Source organism: Triplophysa dalaica, chromosome 19, assembly GCF_015846415.1.
Source record: "Triplophysa dalaica isolate WHDGS20190420 chromosome 19, ASM1584641v1, whole genome shotgun sequence".
NCBI classification, from domain to species: domain Eukaryota; kingdom Metazoa; phylum Chordata; class Actinopteri; order Cypriniformes; family Nemacheilidae; genus Triplophysa; species Triplophysa dalaica.
The window spans coordinates 9,019,437-9,034,829 of NC_079560.1; the positions used below are offsets into that span (position 1 = coordinate 9,019,437).

General features: G+C 37.7%; 1 protein-coding gene across 4 annotated transcripts; it reads right to left on the reverse strand.

The window, feature by feature from the left end:
• Positions 1 to 308: 308 nt before the first annotated feature.
• Positions 309 to 15,393, reverse strand: usp28 (ubiquitin specific peptidase 28). 4 transcript variants are annotated; one of them, XM_056730746.1, is made up of 29 exons: positions 15,249 to 15,393; positions 14,200 to 14,274; positions 13,898 to 14,021; positions 13,645 to 13,732; positions 13,289 to 13,451; positions 11,646 to 11,732; positions 11,423 to 11,560; positions 11,176 to 11,246; positions 10,805 to 10,881; positions 10,581 to 10,729; positions 10,354 to 10,481; positions 9,616 to 9,711; positions 9,365 to 9,523; positions 9,029 to 9,234; positions 8,124 to 8,194; positions 7,786 to 8,014; positions 6,744 to 7,061; positions 6,526 to 6,662; positions 4,841 to 5,095; positions 4,620 to 4,715; positions 4,270 to 4,448; positions 4,040 to 4,118; positions 3,875 to 3,954; positions 3,675 to 3,798; positions 2,974 to 3,163; positions 2,791 to 2,876; positions 1,971 to 2,036; positions 1,122 to 1,347; positions 311 to 987 (listed from the first exon to the last, which is right to left on the reverse strand). In XM_056730746.1, the coding sequence occupies exons 1-29, from the start codon at positions 15,294 to 15,296 to the stop codon at positions 935 to 937; spliced, it is 3,798 nt and encodes a 1,265-aa protein (XP_056586724.1). In that variant the 5' UTR covers positions 15,297 to 15,393; the 3' UTR covers positions 311 to 934. The 4 variants fall into 4 exon arrangements, with proteins under 4 accessions (XP_056586723.1, XP_056586722.1, XP_056586724.1 ...); XM_056730745.1 differs by having other exon boundaries at positions 309 to 1,347; positions 4,841 to 5,092; XM_056730744.1 differs by having other exon boundaries at positions 310 to 1,347.

Genomic DNA, 15,393 nt, shown 5'->3' on the forward strand with positions numbered 1-15,393 from the left:
CAGGGATTGATTTCAAAGAATTTAGGATGAGCAATAAATCTTATGTTTTCAAATAAGTGAATATACGGTTCAACATTGGCATTTACTGTCTGAAAGTGAATTATTTCCAAAAAGCATCTTTATAAGACCTCTATAGATGGTATATCTTAACTTGTGGTAGACCTCAGCAAAGAATCAATAACTTGTAGTTTTAATTTAATAACGATTTGAATACAATAGATATATACAATAAAATATTAATATAAAGTAATATTAATTTACAAGTAAGTATAGAATAAATTGTTAGATTATAACCAACAATAGACTGGAAGTCGGGCCAGCGCGTGACTTTGATGAAACCGTCTGAGAAGAAGAATTTTAGAAAACAATTAAGAGTTAAGAATTACAGACTTTATTTAACAATGGCATTAAAGAAGTGAATGATTGTTTTTTGGGACATCTAGATGATAATCTTACATTTTTTCCCTCCCAATTTTCTTTAGCACTCTGAGGGGACATTTCCACTTCAAACATTTTGTCAAATGCAACTATCGTTCATACGAAAATGCCTTTTCTAAAGAGATGTACAGTATCTCACAGAAGTGAGTACACCCCTCACATTTTTGTAAATATTTTATTATATCTTTTCATGTGACAACACTGAAGAAATGACACTTTGATGCAAAATAACAGCTTGTATAACAGTGTAAATTTGCTGTCCCCTCAAAATAACTTTGTCAATTTGGACATTTTCACTTAAGGGTTGCTAACTTTTGTTGCCAGCGGTTTAGACATTAATGGCTGCGTGTTGAGTTATTTTGAGAGAACGGCAAATTTACACTGTTATACAAACTGTACACTCACCACTTTACATTGTAGGAAAATTGTCATTTCTTCAGTGTTGTCACATGAAAAGATATAATCAAATATATACTAGAATATGAGAGGTTTACTCTCAAAGTGGTGACTCAACAAACAAACCATCTTCAGTGTGATGCTCTGTCATACCTAGAAAAAGAAAGAAGGGATGTCAGTAGAAAGGATTGCAACTCTCTAAATATTTCCAAAGCTTGCACAAATACTGTCAAGGACTCTTTCATTGCTGTGTCCAATGATGAACGTTAAAGAAAGATCTAAGAAACCTGAGGTTCCTACTGTGACTTCAAGGCAGACGATAACCTGAAATTGATCCATCCTCAAAAACTCTGCTCTTTTTTCCATAAGGGGCTGTTTTAGTTCATTATGAGTTATTGTCTTGTCTATGTTGCGATTTGGGTTGTTCTGTTCCAGTAGAATAAACTCCCCATTTTTAGTTTGTCCTGATTTAATAAATTTTGCTCTTATCCTGGCACCAGCCATATATGGCTCCTGCAAAGCAAAGCACAGACAGTTTTTCTCCTCACTAACATATGACCTGTGCATTTCTATGCCTTTGACACATTAACAAAAATGCATCCAACAATGAAGAGCGTCAATAACTGAACCAATGATGGATTGCACAATTTATTTTCCTTCGATACTCTCAATGCAGTTTGTAGTCAATGGCCTTGATCCATAACCAATAATATTTTGGCTTTTCTGACAAGAACAGGGCCAAGATTTCATCACATGACATCCTTGAGCCAAATGTTAAGGTATAACACAGAAATCTGTTCTATCGGACTTTTAAAAATAATTTGGGGGGGCTTTTTTATGCTTTTAATTATAGAGTACAGTGGAGACCTGACAGGAAACCTTGGGTGGAGGCAGGGGAGTGGGACTGGCAAAGGACCGCGGAGACGGCTATCTAGCCTGGGTCGCTGTGAGCGCACCATATGTCGGCTTGCTATCCACTAAGCTAGGCGCCGACCAGTAGGTCCAACTTTGACCCTGTACTTCCCATTATTTGTGACATAATATTGCTCTGCTTGCCTGTAGCAAGACAGACCTTCACAACAAACCATACAATATCACCTTATACAATTTCAGAGAAATGCATAAACAAACTGTACCTGGAATTTGTATCTGGTTGCTCTGAGTAACAAGGCATACTGAAAGCCTTCCACCTTAAAACAGGTCTAATGGAGGAAAGTAAAAAACAACTATTATTTGAAAGCAAAGACTATAATTGGAGAGTTATACTCAGCTCTTGAGACATGGGTTAAGTGACAGTGTTCATGTCAACCAGCTTAACTGACATAGCAACATAATAATCCGTATTATAAATTGAGCTGCAGAGTGTAGAGAGAAGGAACTCAGAGGAACAAGAGAAAGTGCAGATGAGGGAATGAACAAAACCAAGAGAGTAAGAACTCATAAGGATAGGACGAGTGAGAAATCGAATTTTATTGAAAGATAACAGAGGGGTAGAACAAAGGAGTGGAAATCAGACAAAGTACAAAGACAGAATACAGACATGATTTTCAGCTAAGTGTAGACTGAAATAAAGTGGCTTCAGCAAATCTCTATAAAACACTAGTTTCATTCGATATTTTTACGGTTGACGTAGAAATTATTACTCCGCTGTTAACGCTCTTAACAAACCTGCAGTCTTGCTTTATAAAATGTAATCTATGTGATCTTTCCGGAGATCAAATGTCTACAAAGAGTGAGCGCAATCATATATCCCTTCAAGGAATTCAGAACACAGTGAACGTAGACAAACAAAGTCATTGTGCAACCAAACTGAAATCCAGAGATCTAGGTTTGACATCCCTGTGACAGCTTTGGATGTCACTTCCAGCTTTATTTCACAATGACAACTGATGTGCTGTGTATGGACTCCATGACTGCAGACAGACGGCTGCATAGATCGTGTGGGGAGTTTCTCACTTTGGGGGGCTCCTTCAGCACCACCCTCTCCGCAGAACAGTCCAGGACCCTGGGTAAAAATTCACTGAGCTTTTCCTGCAGAGAATCTGGGTAAAAACAAACAAAAAGTATAAACATCTACTTATCAATGGTCCCAGGGTTGAGCCCTGGGATCATTGTACAAAATATGATTGCAAAAAGTACCATCCATGTCCTGCCCCAAATAGGAACACCAGCAATTCCTGATCAGCTCTATGACATCCAGGTCCTCTTGACTGATAGTGTCTCTGACCATGAGATGCATGCAAGGGATGACACACTCGTTCATGATGACCACTCCCTCGTCATTCTCATCCTGTTTTTTAAACAGTGTAGCTGCATTTTCATTCAGCTCCTGCAGGGGGCGACACGTGCACGTAAGATAAACAGTCGAATGTTTGGACACTGAATGCACATTTCTCTTTTAAAGACCTTTTTAGCTAAATGTGAATAAAATACTTGAGACAAGATTTGTAAAAAAAGAGACACATTTGATATTTTTGTTTTTTTAATATTTAATGTGTTTTTTTAATATTTTGATTTCTTTATAAATGTTATGTTAGTAGTCATTTATTTTAATGTGTGTGATATAAAAACAGAAAGTGCTTGTGGACCAGTGTTGTTCACGTCTTGCAAAATTGGCTATAGATCCTGTTTAAATACTATACCGATGATTTGGTTAAGTAGTCTTGGTCATAACTATTACTGTGTTAGTGTTAATCTAATCATTCTAAAAGGTTTAAATTAATAGTAAAACAAGTACGCTTTCCTTTTTGTTATCAAAATATAATTTTTTATAGATTTATTTTTATAATTTACAAACTGCTCTATCATGCAGATTTTAGGCACTAAACGGCCATTCGTACCTTTAGACATTTTCTCCTGTAAAGTGCAATAAGCGACTGGTCCACTCCTCTCTTCTCCCCTTTCCTAAGAAGGACTGAGTTGTCCTGGTGGGCATGTGCAAGGTAATTCAGTGCCTCTCTTATTCTGCAATGAAAAATCTTTTTTTAGTCTTTTAACAACAATGCACCAGTTATGCATGCTTTTCTTGACTCAAACGTACTTTCCGTTCTGATACTGTTCAAGACCTGTCAACAGGTAGGCAAACACTGTCTTGAACATGCTGTAGTCTTCATGCCATTGCTGGAACGAGTGGGAGGGAAACACTCGTTGAAATAATGAAAATACATCAATTCAAATAAAGGAGTGCAACAGTAAGTGATTTTACCAAGTATTCATCCATGTCCATGTCTTCTGGTTTAATGAGCCGGAGTTTAGTTCTGGCCTCTCTCATTATACTGATGGCCCTAAAAGGAAAATACCAGTTGGTACCAGTGGCTTAGATTAGTACACTTATTCAGTCTAAAAGGCATAATGTGTAAATCTAAAACTGCAAAAATATTTGCTTTCAGGTTTTCCAAAAACATATTTTAATAAGCTTAAGAAGGAAATCAGCACCTGTCATCAAAACTCAGGTTACGATCTATAAACTGCTCCAATAAGGTTCTCTCGATCACACGGCCGGGTGCCTGATTCTGGAAGAGGTAGACCAGCACGTGCTGGAGTCGAGGGTCCTGCTGGGGTGTTGTCTCCTCCTGGGACAGTTCATGCAATCTGGAATACTCCTCATGGAACGCCTGATAATGAAAGCGTGTTTCACTAAGAGGCACCATTTTATTCAATACCCACCCCCAAAAAAACAGTAAAAACCTGCTAAATCAAGTCCCAATCAACAACTTTAATTATCTAGTGCAATGAAATTCAGATCAATGTGTAGTAAGGATGAGAAGTGTTCTGCTGATGAATACTTTGATAAGTCCTGCTTCAGGTCCATCCTTGTCAAAGGCTTCTCTTGCTTTGGCAATAGCAAGTATGACGCCCTGCATAGCTGGAGTCAACATCATCTGTTTAATTAAAGATGAAAAGCAGAAAGACATGATTTGATCATTATTTGCAAGCATAACTTGCTTATTGGTTATAAAAAACACTTGAAACCATTCCTTTACTGCATAACGTGATGACCCTTTACCTCCTCATTATAACCATCTGCATCAGAGCGCACCAGGATCTTGCCTACATTGGGTATCTCCACCTCAGAAACTTCATTCTCAGGCTGTCTGCGTCTGGCTGCGGCTGGGTTCTCCTCTGCGGACGTGGCCTCTGACTCTGGCTGAGTGTCTGTATCTGCCTCTGGTTCTGCCTCATCACTGTTGACCTTCTCCTCTGCCTCCACCTCAACCTCAGTCTCCACTCCGTCCTTAGAGGCTGACTCTGCCTCAGACTGCTGAAAATATAACGGTGTCAAAGCTTTGTGAATATAGTCAACGACATACAATTCAAACATCTGAAAATAGAGCTGGAAATCATGGGGAACCAGGGGAAGGAGTTTTTTACCTAAAGAATAAACCTGAATATAGAGGAAAATATAAATAAATGAAATCATTATAACTGTTAACTGACCATCATATTTCCACCTGGAAAACTATTGTGACTCAACATGACTATGTCACACAATAAACAACATCTTTAGTTAGGTTATGATCCTAAAAGAGTCCTTGCAACCAAACAATTCTTGGTAGGAAAATTGCTTTATACATTTTTTGTTCTCTTCAAAACAACTCAAATTAGAATTGAAGAAGAATTTTCTTTCTTACAGTATTTTGTGGTCCCAAATCTGTTTTACAAAGCACTTTTATATAGTGTTGTTTCACATGGATCATGACCACTAGAGGTCCTTTTTCTACCAGTTTTGACAAGACAAAAAGGGTCATCACGTTAAATATATACCCAATGGAATACAGTTTATTTTTAACAGATAGCAAATAAAAGATCCAGCACCTGAATAATAATTTCTGTCATCATCTCACAATCGAGTGTGATTAAAACATGATATACTGAGTCAAGCCGTATCCAAGAATACCCTCTCTGAAGACAAGACACAATAAACACGGCCTAAACAATCGCCTGTTGATTGATGCCTCATGAACATTTTCCTCGCAATCATTTATGAACTGCGAGAAGGTAAGAATCCAGTTGTTCCCGATGGTCAATGGAGAAAACACAGCTCACGCTCTATTTAAAGCTAATCGCTCTTCACAGCTGATATGCTGTCCCCAACAACCCTGACTGAAAGAGTGAGGAATGTTGGATGGCTCTCGGCTCAGATGAACCTTATCCCAACATGTGCTTCCAAAACGTTTCACCTTACAAAATACCGGGGCAACATGAGCGACTAAACATTAAGCAAGTGCAAACCATGTCAAACAAACAACATCGTAAATCTACTCATATAAATATATTTCCACACTACTCCCATACCATATGAAGATATCTATACTAGCCAAAATAAGCTTTTCTTTATTACAATTCCAGATGTTTGAATTAAAGAGAATTGAACACGATGGTTAGGAACTAACTTTTAAAAAAAACACCACTCGCATTTCCTGTTCACTTACGTTCTATGGAAAGATATGACAATAAGTTAATGATGTCAACATTTTGTGTGTACTGTTGCTTAAATTTTATTGCACTTATATCATGATTCGCACACCCAACAGATACTTGTGAATTATTTTCATTTAATGTAACAACAGTACTAAAATTCCAGTGTTTTATGTCAAGCAAGTAGATCATGACCCACATGTACTGTACATGATTCCTACATTGCTGTATATGTGACCTATTTTTTGCACTTCTCAAATAATGCTTTCTCACCTGACTCTCCTCTGACTTCTCTTCATTTTGATGGCTGTGTGCCTGGTTGCTGGTGATATGTTCCTCAGCTGACTCTCTTACATTCTCAGTGGCCTCTGATGATATCGAGTTGAGATCTGCTTGACTGGCCACAGGCTCTGGGAAATGAAGGAACATTTAAATTATAGCTGCAACAGATACATTAAAAACATCTCGTATTTTGTAGACAAGGCCCTGACCTTCACATTGCTGGGCAGGTTCTGGCGGTGCTGGATATGGAGTTTGCTCTTCAGTCACTTCATTTGTGTTTTCATGGGCTGGTTCTTGGTGTGGCTCTAGATCTTGATGCTGTGGCTGTTCTGGAACTGGTTCCTCTGTGTTGGTTGAAGTGAGTGCCTGATGACATGATTCGTCACGTTGGGCTTGGCAGAACTGCTCTTCCCATTCTCTCAGCTCTTGCTGGAACCAGCGGTTGTCTTCCCGTACGTAGCGTCTCAGGATGGAAGGGAGGGAGTCCATTCCCTTTACGACCTGTCCAGTCTCATTGTCTGTGTCCTCTGTAATTTATTGGCAGAGAAAAACGTTTATAAAAGATGATTTGTTTGGATAAAACTCAACGGTTGTTAAAGCCTGTTTTGATTTAATTGTAAAATATATTTAAACATAAACACTCTATAAAATGTAACTATGATTTGACATGAAAGAATTTACACTAAACTAAATCAATTAAATACACTTTTTAAATTGAGTTAATGTTAGTAAAAATATAAGTAAATCAGAGTAACTCAAATATTTCATCAAACCTATTTAGTGTATATTACATATATAATTAGTTAATTTAATTTAATTTTTTTTCATTTAATAAACAGAAATAATACATGTACATTCTAGTGAAATTAACTGTTTTTAATCATTTTTTAATATGTCCCACTGAAAAACTAGTTAAACGATTTGAAAAGATTGAAAAGACACTGAATTATTTTTCAGAGTCGGTTTCATCAGATGCACAAACCTAGCCCAAATTGAACGTTCAGTTTATAAAACAATTTATTTTATATTTCATTTTTATTTATATTAATTAATATCAATATTTTATAACATATTAATTTTATTAAATTAAAACTAATCAACAGTTGTTGATTCTTTGTGGGTGTCTACAGGAAGTTCAATTTGGGCCACTTAACATTCATGTTCATGTTGTTGCAGCTGAAACACACTGTATATTAACATAAAAATTGAACACATAAATAATTAAATCTGAGCATTACACGTGGAAAGTACCTGCGATGAGATATGGCAAATCGTCATTGATGTACATTAGGCAGTAGGCACTGGCGTTGGTCATGCCTCCGTATGAATCTCGGACCAGTTCTTCCCAGGTGGACTCTGTTACCATTACATCATTGTACTTCAGCCAGCGTTTGTTACTGTGATCATAGATGTAAGCCCAGTAATGGCCAGCGGAAGCCTGTCCCTCATGAACGAGAACAGCGTGTAGCCTGTAGGGTACCTGAACACATCAAAAGAGAACGTAGGGGGCATAAGAGTATCATGCAAATTTCTTGAAAGGGTTTAGTCAATATAAAAGCGCCAACGACTGTTCAGGATATAGACTTTACCTGACACAGACTGTTATCTGAGTACATGCCCTCCAGGGCCTGACTGACCTTGTCAATGCTGGCTTTCAGCTCTGCACACATTGAAAGAACACAGATCAATACCATACACCTGAGGCCAGGATCCTGATACAGTCACGAACGCATTAGGACAACTGCTTGTGAATGACTATGGCCTTCAGAAATTAAAATGCACGATATGTGTTCTCATTGATTCCAGCATGCGAAAACGTACATAGGGATATTTTGCCTGAGAGAGACCCATTTAAAAGAAAAGTAACAGAGGAGATCATATTCATTTCTCATTGCTTCTTTTTCTAGACAGGAAAGCTAATTTTTTCTGAACTTCTCATGTTTTTCAGATATTGCTCCTAAGATAAGGGTCCTATGTGCTGTATTCATTTATCATAAGCAATGGATAAGCAAGGGATAGGTCACCCAAAAAGATTCTGACATCATTTATTAATCCTTCTGTAATTCGAAAGTTGAATATATACTCATTTGGTTCCCCCTTTACTCGTTCAGTTCCCCTTTGGTGGAATGAACTACCAGCCTCCATCCGAACAGCTAAAAACATACCTGTTCCACATTTATTTGACTAACCAATAACTCTCAAAAAAATCTTGTTGTTCATTCTACTCCAGCTTTAATCCTCCTAAGTAGCATGTCCTTGTATACTAACGCTACTATTTAGCTAGTTAACAAAAATTGCTCTCCTACTTGTAAGTCGCTTTGGATTAAAGTGTCTGCCAAATGAATAAATGTATCTTTATTTATGTAGTTCTACAGAAGAAAGAAAGTCAGGAGGATGGTTTCTCCAATAAAATTCACTGAAGGCAACATTGCTAGTTTCAAGATGTGAATGTGAGAAATCCTCTTGGGAGAAGCAACCAACACGTAGGATGTACCGTTTATGGTGTTCTCGACCTCTGCTCTCCAGCGCTGTAAGCAGCCTATGACAAAGTGCAGTTCCTCCTCTGTCACACTGTGCGGGGCAGGCTGCAGGGGTATATCCAAAGATGGTCTGCACTGAGTGAAAGGCTTGTGAATTGGAGTTCTCTGCGTGGCTGTCTGTAAACCATCTGATGGCCTTGTATCATCTGGTTCTGTTTGACTGCAGAAAAACATTAAACATAGTCAGAGAGCGAAACAAACACAGATGAGTAAACAACAGTTTTATAACATTCTCTCATACTGCTGATGTGATCATCACACAGGAGACTATGTTTGGCATTGGGCCTTGCCTGGTGTCACCTGAGCTGGGTTCTATGGGAACAGGAGGGTTTAGGGGTACCGGAGAGGCTGGAGACATGTTCGCGGGTTTCATGGTGGCAAATTCAAGGACGTACTGCAACATGTCGGCGAGGGGGTATTTGGTCGGCCCTGAACCATAGTGTTTATATCTATAAAACAGAAGGAACGAGTGAATGATGATTTAAAATCACATGGCGTTTGTTTGGTGATATTGTTGCAAACATGCCCCTTTTAAACGTACCCCTCAAGTCTCTGCTGTAGAATTGTTAATTGGTCCTTCAGTCTCTTCACCTCTCCTCTTCTGCCATGGGTCTGGTAAACATTTTTGTGGAGGTATCTGTATGTGATGAAAAGTGAATGTAAGTTTAAGCTGTTAAAATGTCTTTTTACAGCTAGTGTTTCAGATTTGTTATAGTTTTTCGATTTGCACTTCACGGCCACCTTAGAAAACAATCAGATACCACATTGAAAGCTATGGGTAGATGGAATGGGTGTATATCACATTCCACTTGGCTTTACAATGTCCACCATGCTCTAATGTAAACAATATGAATAGTTAAACATTTAACTGGATATGTATATGACGTAAGAACTATTTCTATTAAGGGTATTAGGGCTTTCAAACGATCCAGAATAAAGTTTGTGTTTAAATAATATATATTTCTGGGTACGGTGCATATTCATTTTGTATTTATAAAAACATACACATACATGAATATATTTGAAATTATACGAAAAATATCAATGTTTATATATCATTTAAATTATATATACTGTAAATATGCAAATATTTGCTAGATTTATACATGTATGTGTATGTCTTTAGCAGTACAAAATGACCATGCATTGTAAACAGACATACTGTATATTATGCAAACAAACTTTTATTCCTTATACAATTGGGTAGGATCTGATTTTTTAAATCACAATGAAGATTCAGTATATTGCAATGTGTTGACCAAGAAGACACTTATCTAACCTGTCCATGTAGATCACTTGGGGAAACTCCAGTTTTTTGTGTATTTTCTCTGGTCTCCCTAAAGACTGATTGAACTCAAATCTGGACAGCTCAAAGGTCAACACCGGTGGCAGCTTGGAGAACCACCTCTGTAAACAACACAAAAAACACATACTCAAATTTATTGACTCAACGTGTACATGTCAGAATAATGTCAAATCAAGTACGTTATGACAAAAAACCCTCACCTCCTGACTAGTGGGAACCTTTTGATCTGAATGAAGGGACTCGATCTCTCCTTCAACCATAGCCCCCTCCAAACATTCGTCTAAATTATTAAATCCATTCACTTGGAGAGGGTATTGTCCAAATTGCTCAATATTGGAAACAATCTTTCCTATACACAATGACACAGCTGTTAGCAACGGGTCTGACAAACACAGAACAATAAGAACAAATATCATTCCCGTACCGTCAAGAAGCCTCTCAGCCACAAATGTTCCATAGAACAGCTGGACCATTGGGTTGTTCTGTTTGTCCTCTGGGTTACTGAAATGACCAGCAGTGATGTTGTTTCTTCAAACTAATATACTATTTTCTAGAAAGTACACAAGACTCATGCTTGTCTAAGAAATGCATCACATAAAACCATGTTTTATGATTTTTTTTACAAGGTCCACATTGTCAGTTACTATGTCATTGTGATTTTTCTGCTAAAATTGGTTGATATTATTACGGTACAGTTATAACTAGATTCATCTCTTGCGAATGAAAAATTGCAACAAATGACGCACCTTTCAATATTTATGATTTATTTATTTAAAATCCTTCACATGAACTTACGTTCCGTTAGCAGCCAGTTGGAATGCATCCTCCAGCCAGTCAAGCAGCTTGTGTGAGAATTCACTGACATCCTAAATTAAACATACTTAAAATAAACACCTTTTTTAAGCACACTGCAGAAGCATTTTTATAAACTGCTAGAACAGCATTTAATAAACTGCTGTGAAAAAGAACATTCCAGGTACCCTTTAGTGCAATTTCTGTCTATCACAACTGTGAATTATATGTATTAAATAATGTACAGTACCTGTTGTGCCTCACTGGTTCGAAATGCATCCCTGAGAAGCTCCACGGCCGCAGAGGGGTCTACAAACCTTCTGTTTGAGCCCACCATCAGAGCAAACAGGCAGCGCAACTCCTGCATGAAGGCAATGTTCCTTTTCTCCTGGAACAAAAATAATTGATGTAGTTGTGCTTTAATGTTGGAACATTTTTGAAAATATGAATAATGGATTTCTCAGATTACTCACTGAGTGACTCTTGCATTTCTCCAGCACGCGCTCAGACAGGCAATAGTTGAGCACCAGGCGACGGAATACGGGCAGGTGGTAAAGAGACTGAAGCAAGAAGTAAAACTTTGTAATTGATCATTTGTGTCCTTGCATTAAACACAGTAAACTTTGATTTTGGTCCATGAAAAACGTATAGGGTTTGCATGTTTAACGTAGTTCTAACTTCAATGATTGCTAAATAAAAGGTACATACAGTCTACAAACCTATAGTCTGTCTGTACCAAGGATGTTCAATTTCAAATAACATAGTTATGCATTCGTTGAGAGGCACATTAAACTGCAGGACGTTAACACACGATCTTTACGCTTATCTATAAGCAATAAACTGTAACATCGGGTTTTACAGTTCACTGCTTAGTCTATCATCAAAACAATGCTCTATTTAATTAGCTCAGACGTCTATCGATATCAATGTTGGTTTAAATTTCAACAGAGACATCTGAGAAGCCTCGCTAAATTCAGTCTGGAATGGCCATAATACAATTAGAGTGCCGAGATGCTTCTGCATTCAGGAACAATAAAAGTAGCTACATCTGATCGTCTCTATTCTCCGGTCATTAGCAACACTCTTAATTTAATTTGCGCAATACGGCCAGATTACACGATAACCAGTTAGATGAGAGCACGTTTAGCAGCTTTTTATTTCAGAATTTTATTTCTGATAGAATATGTTGAGCTAACATAACACCCAACAATTAGCTTTTACAAAACACTTTAAAAGATAAGAGAATATAAGTGTTTGACCGTTTTCAAAGGCCTAGTGATATCGAGAGTACGGGATAACAATGTATTAGCCTTAATAATAGAATTTATTTAATAATAGTTTACATGATTTTGTAACCAAACAGTTCTTGGCCACCATTGACTATCATAGCAGGAAAAAAACAAACATTTTCAGTCAGCTGGAGCAATATGCCGTAAAATTATAGTTTTTTGGGTGAAATTACAGGAATTGAGGATACATAAATAATTGTTTCCCCATTTTTCTTGTAAATTTGCTATCTTTTTTAGTCCTTTTACAGTTTTCACTATATTTCGAAAATAAACATCAAAAAGAAATCTTGGTATTAAAAGATTTTTTGGCAGCTAGTCCAAAAAGTCCCTTTTTTACATTTAACATGGTAAATAACAGAAGCTTTCAGTAAAATTACAGTTTTTAATTTCAAAACGGCCCCAGAACTGAACAAAGAAATTTATAAAGCAATTTGATTTTTATGGTAGGAAACTACTATGGCTACTATATTTGGTTACAAGCGTTCTTCCAAAAATCTCTCCTTCTGTTCTTCAAAGAAATATATACAGATTTGGAAGAACTTGAAAGCGTATCAATGAAGGCAGAATTTTCATTTTTGGGTTAACTGTCCCTTTAAGGGAAACTAACACTTCAGTTAATCTACAGAAGTCAATCATATAGACCTTCTGTTTTAAAAATGAGTGTTACAAGGAAGTTTCCAAATTATTCAGAACATCATTACAAATCAGCCTGCGCTCTAGATGTCAGTATTGGTAACATATCAAGCAACCACTAGTTTTTTGTTTCTTATAGAAAAATGCTGATTTTGCTCTCAAAAAATATATGTATGATTAAGACGTACACCCACCTGAATGACAGCACTGAACCAGCAAGTATTTCCCACATTCCGTATGCCCACAGGCCAGTCCTCCTGCCGGATCCAGTCCACAGGGCTGCAGCTCTCTCCAGACGCCTCACACCTCTTTCTTTTCATTTGGGCCGCATTCTCTTCTGCGCTAACCTCGAGAGCCCTAATACAAAAAAAAGCAGCGGGACATTAGGTCAAGAGCAGAGGGTGGCTGTGACATTCCTACATTTTTACCAAAGCTCGAGTGATTTGGATTTCTTCATGGCTGTGACTTCGGGGGAGAGAAGAGAAACCTTAACCTCTTTGAAATCTAAATTAAATGAACATAATTTTTAGTTTAGGATGTATCAGTGAACCTGTGAAGCTCTCTCCTTTCTGCCTCTGCTTGTTGCGACTCCTGAAGACTGAGCTCAATCGCTGTCTGCAGATCATCTTTGGCAGGACCTGTGTCAAATCCAGTCATACAGTTATCGGGTCAAACAACTACAGACATCATAATATTATCCGTGCCACCTCAAACTATTATATAAATCATTTTATCTTCGAAAATGTGATGACGTGAAGGTTATTTGATATTAATAGAACATATGTCTCGTCTTATCGGCCCACCGTTCTGTGTATTGGATGTATTTCTCTCATTGTCGGCTTGAGTAGGTTCCTCTGGCATTTGCTCTTCCTTCATGGTCTGGGTGGTCAGTACCCCTATAGCTTGGCTGATGTCACCTTGGCTAGCCTGAATAAACAGAAACACATATGAGACAATTGTTCATTACTGAATTACAAATTGATAATGCCTTATGTGACCCTAGTGTTGTGTTTCACGACCACGTCTAGATTTCATTAGCCCCGTCCCTATGGTATCATTTTCATATTTACAAACACGTGTCTGTCTTTTGCTGGAATTTACATACATTCAGGGTACTCTGGAGAACATGCAGATCTTGAATGCCGGTGATCTCTCTGAGCTGGTTAATCAGCATTTGGTTCTGAAAACGACAAGCAAACATCTTGCTTTTCATTTCTTAATTATACCGCAAGCATATTAAAAATACTTCTGTTTGTGATAACAAGACCCACCTGAGTAATTAACTACTAAATAACAAGATTGGTTGCAGAAATAAAAGAGCAGGTGTGAAGAGATGAGGTAAAAACAAGAATATGAAACGAGATGCAATTTACACTTGGATTTATCACCCACTTTCCCACATTTATGACTTAGGTGTCAAATGAGCGTGGGTTGAAAGTGGGAGATATAGCTGGCCTGATAAGCATGCAAGGTCTACGTGCTCAACACATTAAATCCACATTCATTCTCATTGGCTTGAATTTACATCTTTTTAGAGACAGTATCCCTAAAAATAGCCTCTACCATGTGGCATAAGGGCCATGTAAACATTTAAAACGTCTGCGGCCCAAATGAAAGATGTAGAGCTGGAAGTGCTATAAAAAGTAACTTTGACAGCAGGTGGGAATGTCAGAATGGCTGTGGAGAGAGCCAGACACCCCAGACTAGAAGCTTGAGACATATATGGTGAGCTGGAGGCCGGTGGGCGCGCGCTCATAGCTCTATTTTAGGCCCTCGACACAGATACCGCTTTTGTTTATCATGGTGTCCTTCTGTTTGAGTGACTCAAGCTAAATAAAACATTCATAAATTCATAGTTTAATTTAGTGGAAGACATTAAATAACATTTTAAGGAAATACCAGATTTCAAAACAGTATTCAAAGACATACAGTATAGCCTACGCGTAAAACTTTTGACAGACTGTCCTATAAATGATACAAGTTTTGCTTGGCGAAATATTATTGATGTTATTTTCGTTTTAAAATGATGTTCTTCATTAACCTTTTCTTTTCTCCCAACTCAAGACATTCAAATTCGGCTGTGCGCGTCATTTTTTACACGCTTTATAGTTTTTTGAAGTTGGACTTTCTACAACAAAAAACAACACTGCTCACCGAATTTGCGGATGTTTCTCCATGTTCAATATCCTGTTCAACTCTCATGGCAGCGCAGGATGACTTTATTGGTTTTAATTCTCCAGAATGCTTCACCCTGACTCAGAGCGCGACCAACTCCATTCGACACACACACCCACACGCG